Below are 12572 nucleotides of genomic sequence, written 5' to 3' on the forward strand. Positions count from 1 at the left end.
TAGGAGTATACGCCGGCGGCAGCTGCCGCTGCTGGTGTTGCTCCCGCAATCAGTGTTGTTGGTATGTGATGTGTGGCGGCTAATGTTGCGGCGGCTGCTGCACTTGCCGCATAATGCTGCTGTTGCTGATGGTGTTGCTGTTGGTGATGTTGTTGTTGTTGTTGTTGGTGATGGTGGTTATGATGCGTTGGTATAGTGGCTGCTGATGCTGTTTGCTGTTGCTGCTGGTAGTGCGCTCCGTAATGTTGATGCTGCTGTGTTTGCTGTTGTTGTTGTTGTTGCTGCTGCTGCTGTTGCTGATGTGCTGCCACTGCGGCTGCCGTTGTTGTAACGGGTCAAGTCGGTGTTGTCATTAGAAATTGATGATGTTGCAAATCCCGCTCGGCCTTTTTATTGAGTAAATCATGCCTTGATTCCATACCCGCTCCTCTGGAAATTGAAATGAGAGATGTTAGCGAATTCCAGCAAAATAATGGATTTATCTTTAGTTTGATATAATTAAGTTTTGGCTTAGCAAATTTACATATGTACTTAGTATGCTGTTATTTTAAGATTACATTAACACTAATAAATAAAATGATAAAAAGTTATTTATTTCATACTCGGCATAAGACACATTTTATTGCTAAAGGACCTCGATGTAAAATAACACATTTTGTGGAAAAAAGGGTAAAGACATGCATAAAATTATTTACAAATTAATATATTATATGTACATATGTCGACTGCTTAGTGGAAGATCAACCTATCTCGGCAGCCAGTTCGAAAACGTCCTATCTCAAAAAACTTTTCAAGAACGCCCTGTTTCAGAATTTTATTGAAAAACACCCTATCTCTGAATTCGGCTCAAAAACACTCTATCTTACTTCAAAATGTATTGAAAATGTGCTGTTTTAGGATGTTTTTGAATCGGCAGCTGAGATAGGTCGTTTTTGAAACGAATTCTTAAATAGGGCGTTCTTGAGAAGTTTTTTGAGGTAGGGCGTTTTCGAACTGGCTGCCGAGATAGGTCGATCTTCCACTCAGCAGTCGATATGTTAATACATTCTTAAGTCAAAACTATCACGATAACCCATTTCAAAACATTATTTTCGAAAATTTTTGTTGCAAATATAAATGCAAAAGGAATTTAAACATATCTTGCCCATATTTTCAGGAAACATTCGAACAAGAATTACACGGTGGATTTTGCATCATCTCATCTCTACGGCTACAAATCCAGTATTACCAACCATTAAAAAGTTTTCTCCCAAATATTTTTCAAAATCCCCTAAAATTATTCTGAAATCTACCAAAACATTGTCGCTATGTATGTATGTCGCTATCGAACGGCTTCAGTTTTTATACCCAAGCGCACTTGTGCACAATAGTATATTTACTTTGTTCGCATAGCGGTTGTTTGTAACAGCCAAAACGAATCGAGATAGATATGGACGAATGTATACATAAATGATCAGAATGAAAAGAGAAGTCGATTAAGCCATGTCTGTCTGTCCGTCCGCTCGTCTGTCTGTCCGTGTACACGATAACTTGAAATAAATTTGGTATGTGGGTTGCCACTTATCCAAGGTGGGTTGGTATTGAAAATGGGCGAAATCGGTACGTTATACTTTTTCATGCTAAAAAAATCAGTACTTTTCAGTACATTTCTATTCAAAGCAAAATTATGAATGTAAGTAACAGATAATACTTTAAAACGCCAGAATAATTGTTTTTAACAATATTTTGGTATATAAATAAAATATAGTTTGTAAAAAATAAAAGTGTTATTCACCTGAGTGTACACATCATTGTACACAGAAGCCAACAAATTATTTTATATCTATGACATTTTTGAATAGTCATAATGAGATCATTTCCATCTTCAGTGTTTAAGTAGTCAAAGAATGCTATACATTTCATTTAAAACTTACATTGAATTTGCAGTTCACTTTAAAAAATTTTAATCAGAAGCCGGGTTCTCTCTTTGCGCCAGGAAGCAAAGTTTATAAATAAGATCCTCTCAGTTGCTTTGTTTGAGTGTAGTATTTAAAAAAAAAATACATATTTTTTCAAACTGTGGTAAAATACCACTATTTAGGGACTTCATCTATAATTCCTCATGTCTTAAATTAATATTTTCAGGTACGCAAAAACGTTTAAAGACTAAGAATTCGCTAGAAAGGGTATATAACTCCATGCCTTGTATGCAAAGCTCGTTTACTATGTCAGTAAATTGTGAAAAAAGAATTGCAAGTTATAGGCAAGAGCCATTCGAATATTCAAATTTGTTGTTATTAAACTGAAAGTTAGTTTCGAGATAACTAACAACACTCGACAAACAACCGTCGCAGCTGGTACGTAACGACCCGTCGATATGCCCATAAAACTATTGATCTTTTTGTTGTATTAATTTCTTGGGCATATCGGACATTATTTGAAACATGCCCTGCAAAAAGTGGGACTAGGTTAAGTACTAGTACAGGACCACACTACCTTGTAACCAACACTAGTAACCAAAATGGTCCAAATATATGGAGAAAATATGGTTACATTAACATTGCGATGTCATTGGACCTGACCACCTCTGGTCCAACGCTGCATAACATGGGACCACTTTTGGTCCACCACTGCATAACATGGGACCACCTAGACAACTACTCCTTTTGAACCATGGCACATTCGGCAACCGAATCATATTGCCGATCGGCCACGAAGAGGTGGTGTTCAACACATTTATCAGTTTTTTACGTTTGAAGTGGTCCAGGTCAGCATAACAAGTTACTAGTTAGTATGCAACCTGGTCCTTGTGCTCATACTTTAAAACTACGACCCAGTGGACCACCTGATCCTCAAATTTTTGCAGGGTGTCAACTACATATAATTAAATACATACTTACATACATATATGTATATTCCCCTATAGACGGGGGCCAGAAAAGTGAGTTGTCTTACATCTACTTAAAATATGTGACTACCATGGAATTTGACGTACACACATATGGATGCCTGTAACGATTTTATCGTGTAAAGAATTCCAAAGTGTAATACATAGCAATTTGATGATGGTGGCAATACAAGTCGAACATAGTGGCGAAGTCACGAGTAAACATATACGAATGCTCTTATATTTTCACGATATGCCCATCACTTATTGGTGAAAATGAAGCTAAAAGCTTATACATAGAGTGCTTCGTTTAAACCATTTTACAGAAATGTAAAGTTCGGAAAGCAAGTCGTCAATACAATGCAAAAGAATGCACACTAAAAGGAAGGGCAGAGTGAAAGGCCGAAATGGACTTACTTTGTTATTAAGAATCTCCCACGAGCTTCAAAAATAACCTGTAGGAATATTCTGACTAAATATTTAACTAATTTTCAACCAATATACAGTTGAGGTTCACTATATAAGAAGTAGTCACAAATATATTCATATGAACATATACATATATGGGTCATTCCATACAATATTTACACCTCAATATTTTTTTGGGGTGAAATATTATTTTACAATCTTTATCGAAAACAAGACGACACCTATTTTTTTATTTCGTCATGATATTCGAAAATCTCAAAACAAAAATCCCGAAATTTTGAACTCATGGAGAAGTATCTTTTTTAATTGCTTGCAGTTAATAAACTATTTGTCGGAGAAAATCAGTTAGGGTATCAAAATGTGCGTAATTACCTCAGCTTTCTACGAGAGTGTGAGATAGATTCAAAAATCGAATTTTTTTGTTCTTGATTATTTTTTTTTATTAACTTCATCATGTTTGATTTTTATTTTTTTCAACCTGAATAGTTGTCAAACTTTATGGATCCGACTCTGAAGAATATTGCATGATTGCTTACGGTGTTTGGAAATATAAGTAAATTCATATTATTTTCTTGCCGCACTCGCATGCTATGTTGGGTGCGTTTTCTCCGTAATGAATTCAAGATTCGAAAGCTTTGATTCAATAGTTCGAATAAAGTGTTATATGAAGGCTAATAGTTCCTGCTGTAAAACGTTTCCAATATCAAACAGTATGTTATTAAGGTTGAATAGCTCAATATATGGTAACAACAGAAATGTAAATCATTCAGACACTATAGGTGATTTTGAAGAAATTGTGGAAATAGCTGATTTCGTCTTATTATAGGTTTTTATTAATTTTTAGCGCCGAGCTCTTTAAAGTGGATTGTGCGATTAATCAATTAATATGAGTTATAATAAATTTAATAATTGCGCCCTCTGAAGGTATTATATTCGTTTTTGGTTTCATGAATTTTATTAAAAAAAGGGCGATTTTTGGTGATTTTTGCCAATTTTTTTTTCAGAAATTGCGATTTTTTATAAACAATCTGGACACCCTGCTTCCAAAACTTATGAATACAATGTTTGGAAACTATTATACTGCGGTATTGAAACTGTTTGTATATGCAGAGTTGCGACACATTAAAACCATATACATTGCATATTTTAATTATTCAATATAGTAATGAACAATTTTTTTGAATTTTCCATTTCCAAAAACTCCAATGCTAACCAATAACAAACGAAGCATCAACTTTGTTTCTGATGCGCTGATTGTTCTAGCGATGCATTTCGATAACTTTTCGGTTGCGTTTTGGAACAGTATACATTGTCAATATTTTGTAGTTCGACGTTATGGAACCCTATACTTTGTACGTATGCAAAGCAATTGTTGTTTTGGAAGTCAGCATATGTACATACAAACATATGTATGTATGTATACTAGGGGATCACTAAAGGAATCGTTTCGTTTTGTGTTGTGAGCACTATCCTGCAGAAAAAAATTATCAATTGATAAAAAATAACCTACTTAACTTTTTTGCGGGATTTCTATACAATATATAACTGGTAGTTAGCTACAAAAATCTAACTTGAAACAAGTGGAAAATTAATGCAGGAGTAAAGCTCGAGATTGTTTTCTCTATTTAAATATCTTGCATTTCGCAAATACTTTTTCGAATTGAGGACAAATAAAAGGAATATCGAAATTTCTTATTATCATTTTGAAGTTATGTCTGAAGGAGTTCGAATATGGGATCACCTACAGCAGAATATGTAAACACAAATATGAATTGTGATAAAATAAAAGAATATAAAAAAATATTTTGTTTTTCCTATTGATATTTTATGCCCAAAAGTAGTTAGTTACAAGTTAGTTACATACATCAACTGCAGAGATAACAACCCCTGGATTATTTCGCGGCCATCGCCATAGAAATTTATTTATGTAGTTAGCTTTCGCCAAAGAAAATATACAGATAATAAGTGATTTATAGCCCCTTCCTAAACAACTTAAAGTTAGCTTATAGTTAGATACATTTGCTGCAGGGTAACTTTATGTTTCGTTTGTTTCCCTATTTGTCTGCATTAAATTGTTTGCGTTAGCTATCGCGAACTAGCGTAAAGTTACCGCTCGCAAAATGTTTCCGAATGATTTGAGTAGGTTGAGTTTCGTTACCTTCTATGAGCGAAACTAAACGATACCGATACGTTTGCTATTGTTTGTTTTCGTTCTCTGCTCATATTTAGTCTATTTAGTTCTTTCCAATATTTCATCATTTAAGGAGAATTATCCCAACAAGATACAGAGACAATTATACCATTTTACAGTGGCTTATGAGAAAACGATAGTGAAAGTGGACTAATTGCCGATTATCTAGTTGATTTTCCTACAAGGGCAACTATGTAAAATATATGTATATGTGCTTGCATTGCAAATGCTTACGTACGAAAAATGTACGCCATTTAAACTATTAAACTTGTTTATTGCAAACCTCGTTATTGCCTGGCACCCAAGCGTTGCGACCCTCTGCGCCACAGCTTCACCTTGCGCAAATTGATTCTTACACTCAAGGGGCGCATTGACGGCTGCTACACCAATAACACTGTGCGCTACTGCCATTTTTATTTGCAATGCACGGAAATTCACTGTCTAGCGGTTTTTACATTTTGAGCTTTTTACTACATACATGCATACATAAATACATATGTATGCACATACAAATATGTTCTATATGTAGGTATGTACTTGTACAGATACAAACCCGCATACAAATGTTTTAGCGTATTCTTATTTGCACCAGCAACATCACAATCATAATAATCAGGCACCCCTGCTACCAAAGAGTTAACGGTACATGTGTTGGAGGTGGAGCCGCGTCGCAAAGTCAGTCAGAGAAGATGCTGGCGCTGTGCTAGCTTTGGGGGGGAGGGGGTGGGCGCACTAACATTTTGCATTTTTTATAAACTATTTGTGCAAATTGAAAAACGAATTTATACGGTATTCGCTCCTCTACGTTGGTATTATAAAAACGTATCAAACGTAAAAAAGTGGTAAAATGGTTGCACGGCAGCTAAATGCTCGGAAACGGATGCACATTGCCACAGTTATCGGTGTTGGCTATTAGTATGGCATTTGCATGCGTTAGTGTAAGAGTAAGTATGTACTAGATGGGGTCGCTTGCATTAAGTGCATGCATTCTGGCGTTAGTGCAGCGTTTTTTTATTTTGTTTGTGTTTATTTAAGTCCATAAAGAAATTGCTCGCTGTAATGGTTCGGGTTGGTGTTAGTGGTATACTGTAGCTGCTACGTGAGCGCCATTGCCACTTTTGCACAGTGCATATGAATGAGGCGGCAGCCGGAAGAAGATTCAGCTGAAAGGTGTGCAAGGCATTAGCATTCCCTTTACTTGCTTAATACACGACTATCGGTGCGTTTGCAATTTCATACATTGCGAAAGTTAGGAGTATAATGCAATAGAAATATTTATTTAAATAAGCACCATATATACATACATAAATAAACTGCTAAGAATTTTATCTTATTTTCGCATTCTTGTTTTTTCTATTTTAACGTTTACCAGCTATAAACGTTGACCATCACCTCTACATATGTATATTCTTAGTAGATTGGAAGAAAACAACAGAAATCAGAAGTTCGCAATTCATATCTCACCTGATGTAATAAAATCAAGAAACTCGTATGAACATATTATTATTCGTTAGTTTTCTTATTGAACCTAGTGCTAACCTAATGATTTCGGTGGAATTTTCTTAGAGCAATGGTAAAAAGCATTAATATTGTTCCCCACAGTGGTTGTTGGGAATGAATTTGCGCAAAACTCACGAAAATTCAGTAAATTTGAATACAAGTTGGCATTTTAGTATAAAAAATCTTGTTGATTTTTGGGAATTTCTTTGCAGGTAGTTTCTTCCAAACAAATACAACAAACAAAATATATCGAACATACTTTGTATTTCACTCATTTTAACCGGGACACAATTACAAATTTAGCTTTTACTATACGGCGTATAGTGTCTATTAGGAAAAAGAATATGTAAAATGTAAATATTTAAAAAGTTGTACATTTTTTACAACGAGATGGCATAATTTTATTCTTGCCAAAAACCAGGATATTTTGGGTCCCAACAAGTTATGTACCGGGACCGGGACATAGCTCTTAAATCCGTGAGAGTCCTGCCGAAAACGGGACGGTTGTCAACCGTGCAACAGAGCCATCCACTTAGAACAAAAAGGACTAAAAAGTCTATTCCGTTTATCGGGCAATTTTTACCGAATAACAATACAAGAAACTGTTGAATGGACAGCGGCGCATACAATACTACTTACATACATTTTGTGTAACAAACAGGCGGCTCTAAGATAAAAAAGTAATTTGGAATCTGTAGCAAATTGCCACAGATCACTTAAAGTAATAGCACGGCGGTTTACTCTTCACCTGATCACCCCGGACCACCAGTAGCCAATTCAATATAACCTTTCATAGTAATAATACTGTTTCACGCTATAAATGCTAATTTAAGTAAGGACATGGACTTGCCTTTAGACTGTAAAATAATTATAAAATCATACATATCGTTATCTTAATATAGAAAGGCCCTATCTCACATCGTCTCTGAAATACATAAATGTAAAATGTAAAATACATATACACTCGACTGTGTTAAATAAAACGACATTTTTTTCTTTCGGTCCGATATGAAAAATTTTTTGTCGATCACAAAAAAATTGTTGTGGCAAAATTTTGGCCTCCTATCTTCATTTTTCAGTTAACGCTCGCAAAATAACGAATTTTTAATGAAAAAAACTTTTCCGCTATTTTTTTCATAAACCATTAAATATAACAAATAAAAACGAACTACCTTGTGGATAATGCAATTTTAGTATAATAAGTGTAGGTTCGAACGAACATACCGTTGATTTTTGGCCTTTTTTGTGTTGTTGAAGATTTCGTTAATTTTTCATGTCCTTGAACGGGTCATCGAACATACTTTGAAGGCGAATTTATACAAGGTGGTAGCAAGAATACAACAAACAACAACCACATGTATTTTGTATCAGGGTCAAAATGTCAAATCTCAATTCGCCTCAAAGTTTATATGTATTTTGTTTTTGCTATTCATGGGCATGCTGTCAATCAGCATTTGTTTTGTACATGTAAGGCGAAGTAAAGAAGAATAAATCAGCAGATTGGACAACACCACCTTGTATAAATTCGCCTTGCTTGGTATGGATGAAAATGACTGGCACCTTCAACAAAAAAAACATGCAAAAAATCAACGGTACGTCTAAGCTACTTCAAACTTATGGCGTTATCTTTTCTACCGAAAAAGTTGCCATCCCACTGTCTTCTATGCACAAATACTAAGGAAAAGGCAATGTAAGAAAGCACACATTTTTGTAGAACAGAAATCAGCTATATTTCCGGAACTGTAAGTCTTTTTTCTTTATTGACCGCGAGTTCTCATCTGAGGCATGTTTGAATTCTTCCATTGGGCGGGGTTTTAACATGGCGGGACCCAAAGCCAGCGCAAGCGAGGTTTTACGCCTTCTCACTTTAGCTTGCTCCCAAACGGGTGTTTGGTCGCCACCCAGAGGATACGTGGATATAAATATCGGGCCGTTGCGAGCTACGATTTGAATCGTACGCAAAACACTCAGAAAAAAATCCTTGATGCTAGGAAAAAGTATATTATTCTAAAGAAATATTACCTTGAAACGGCTCAAAAGACATGGCTTCCTTAATATGAGTAAACGATTTGACTCAGTTTAAGGAAAGCACAATTCCTTAGTTTTCAGTACATACCATTTTCTTTCTTCTTAGGAAAAATCCGCGAAAGTAATAAATATGCCATTTTGCTGGCGGCGCTCAAACAGTCGTAATGGCCGACAGAGCAAAGCTGTGGAGTGCTAGTCGAGAGATGCAAGGTCCGAGTCCCAGAGCAGGCAATTTTTTTTAAATATTTTTTTATTATTTTTTTTTGCAATTTTTTAAATGATGTTAAAAAATTACCTCATTTATTTTTTGTAGTATTTGAGTACTTAGGTTTTTGCATATGAAATTAATTTTACAATTGGATCGGAATTTTGCAAATCAGCACGCAAAAAATTTTGTTCATATACTTGGGTGATTTGTGTATCAATCGACAGCTCTCAGAGTAAAAACTAGTCTCCCGAATGTTTTAGCAAAAGCAAACATTTTGCAATAGTTATTCGCAAAAAAAAAGTTTTAGATACATTTTTTTCAAAATTTTTCGACGGTATAAATAAATTTAACAAAAAATACCGCAAATGAAAGATAATTGACTATATTTTAGTATACTTATATAACAGTTTTACGAAAAGATTTTTTATAGTTTTTTGAAATTAAAAATAAAAATTACGGTAGGCAAATTGAAACCTTGCAAACTGAGTTCTGAAGAGAAAAAATGTAGACTATAGCGATATAGGTGGAATCATAAAAAGATAACACTCAAACGCATAAAGATTTCAAATTTCACGATTTGGTTTTACCGTAAGTACATCGAAGGCTGAGTTGAAGGATCGACCTATCTCGGCAGCCAGTTCGAAAACGCCCTATCTCAGACAATTTTTCAAGAACGCCCTACTTCAGAATTTGATTCAAAAACGCCCTATTTCAAAATTTTATTGAAAAACCTCCTATCTCAGAATTCGGTTCAAAAACGCTCTATTTTAAACGAAAATACACTGACTTACATACGTTTTTGAACCGGCAGTTGGAATAGAACATTCTTCAACCTAATTCTGAGATAGGGTGTTCTTGAAAAGTGTTCTGAGATAGAGCGTTTTTGAAAAATTTTCTGAGATAGGGCGTTTTCGAACTGGCTGCCGAGATAAGTCGATCTTCCACTCAGCCATCGATATGAGCTCAAAAAAACTATGCAGATTCAAATATGTAGTCCTTAAGTCAAATTAAATGGAAAATGCTATCTATAGGTCGCTAAAAAGCGTTTTCACACACAAAGCACATTTTAAGAGTTGAAGAGAGGGAAAGGGGAGGAGTTGAATAACACAAACGGCAATAACGCAAATTTGTGTTATTTACCAATTGAATTTGAAATAACACAAATTTGATTTATTTCATTTATCGTTGAGCAATAAGACCAGCTTTTAAACTTAACAATCTTACTAATATTATAAATGTAAAAGTTTGTATGTTTGGATGTTTGGGAAATCAGCACGCGGAAACTACTAAAGGGATTTTCATGAAATTTTGTACCCAGATAGCTTATGGGCCACATTGGTTAATAGGCAATTTTTTTAAGAGTTGCCACCTGTTAAAAAAGTTTAATTATTTAACCCTCTTCTTACCAACATAAAAAAGTTGCAAATCCTACCAACATGTGTCTTCAGGACACATACTATATGAAAATTAAATCATAATGATTGAAACTTGAAAAGATTCGGGAGTAATGTTCTGTTTTGACACCATCCAAGTCGGATGCAAATTTTTCCAAACAACATATCCGGCTATTTCACAAATGCCAATCAAATTACAGAAGAATGTGAACGGCCACCTATTTTATGTGCTACTATGTGCAAGTTGGTCCAAATTATCTACTGCGCCCTTTGTTTGATTGCAATACAAATTTATTTCTGAGTTGTTTTTGTTTTGGGTAGCGCAAGTAGGTGCCGAATCCATCGAAGATAGGAAAAGAACTGCTCTTTTTGGTGCTGAGACATAAGACACCATAGCCATATTTTTGGTAAAACCAAATATATTTGTTCCTATTTGCTTTCCTGTTTAGTAACACAGCGTTTACTCTTCTTTAGAGTACCTGTGAGAGATTAATTTAGTCAGTTGATTTTTTAGAATTTTTTTGTTTAGGGTGCTCAGAATTCCATGTAACGTATGAACAAAATCTATTTTTATATGAAAGAAAAAGCGCAACACCCTCGACAAAAAACAAAATTCTAAGAAATATACGGTAGTTTTTAGAGACTTGAAACTTGCACTTATTATATTAATTTAATGGGATACGAAACTGCATACTCGAAAATTGTTTAAAAATTCTGAATAAAAGTTTGAAATCTTGATGAAATTTTTTGAAAATTTTATTTCTGTCGTTTCTGTTATAGATCGAACTATATTTTAAATGAATATTAATAAAGAGCAATAAACACCATTTTAAATTTTGCTATCTACTATTATTTTCAGCGCTTCTATACATAGGTACATACATACATATATATATACATATAGTGTTATTGTTTTGCTTTATCTGACCTATATTCATATAAATAAGCATTTTGGTTTATCGTTTTTTACGAAAATTTGAAACATAAAAGTATGTGCTTCTGAAACACATGTTGGTGGTTTGTGCATGGGCGTAGCCAGGTAGGGGTAGGGGGTGCTCGGGCCCCCCCCCCCCCACCTAACTTTCAAATTTTCCTTATATAAATATAAAATAGTACCCTGAAACGCCAGCTTAATAGGGTCGAGCCCCCCCTAAATTTCATTCTGGCTACGCCGATGAGTTTGTGTTACATTTCTTGTTTTGACTTATAAAAAATACAGGAGAATAATTTTCTTTGCTTATTATATTACTGAACTATTCAGAAGATATGTAAAAAAAGTCATAAAGTCTGGTAGCAGTAAGTTGCAACATAACGTAGAAACATCAAGTTAAACAAGAAAATGTGTCTCACAGACACATGTTGGTAAGATTAGCGTTAATATGCGGGAACGACAGAACGGTTTTGCATGAAAATCTGCACACAGATAGCTATGACCTAGATTGGAAAATGGGCTACTTTTTTAAGAGTTTCCACCTGTTAAAAAATTTTAATTAAATTAATACGCGGAAACGACTGAATGGATTTGCATAAAATTTAGCACACAGAATTTCCACTAGCTGTGTCCGCCACTGTAGCTTATATTGAGTAAACTTAATGATGCACTATTTTTAGAATGAACCTGAATTAAGGCAAAATTTCCCACATTGAGTAAATATTTTGGTTATATTAAGGAAAAATAGTAACTCTCCAATAAGGAAACTGGTTTCATGTTTTAAGGAAATACTTTTTTCTGAGTGAAGAATCACTTCTGGCCACTCCCAGGTGAATGGCATTCAAAAGCTTTCCCCACTTACGTGGACTTCTACGCACGGAACCATAAGTCACATGACTTTAAAATTTGGTGTGAAGATTTGTTGTAAATGTATGTATACAATTGAATTGAATTGAATATTTACCAATATGCAATACTTTCGTTGACCTTTGTAGTAAGATCAAAAACGTTTCTGATTGATTTTA

General features: G+C 34.6%; 1 protein-coding gene across 1 annotated transcript in view; it reads right to left on the bottom strand.

Moving 5' to 3' along the window:
* Positions 1-310: 310 nt before the first annotated feature.
* The window catches only part of LOC118746200 (rho GTPase-activating protein gacU), a 34302-nt gene continuing 22040 nt past the window's right edge, over positions 311-12572 (bottom strand). Inside the window, exon 8 of the mRNA XM_036480022.1 lies at positions 311-429. Coding sequence (XP_036335915.1) covers positions 403-429 — 27 coding nt within the window. The 3' untranslated portion in view covers positions 311-402. The remainder of the gene's footprint in view (positions 430-12572) is intronic.

This window comes from Rhagoletis pomonella, unplaced genomic scaffold (assembly GCF_013731165.1).
Source record: "Rhagoletis pomonella isolate Grant_MI unplaced genomic scaffold, Rhpom_1.0 Rhpom_scaffold_00001, whole genome shotgun sequence".
Classification (NCBI taxonomy): Eukaryota; Metazoa; Arthropoda; class Insecta; order Diptera; family Tephritidae; genus Rhagoletis; species Rhagoletis pomonella.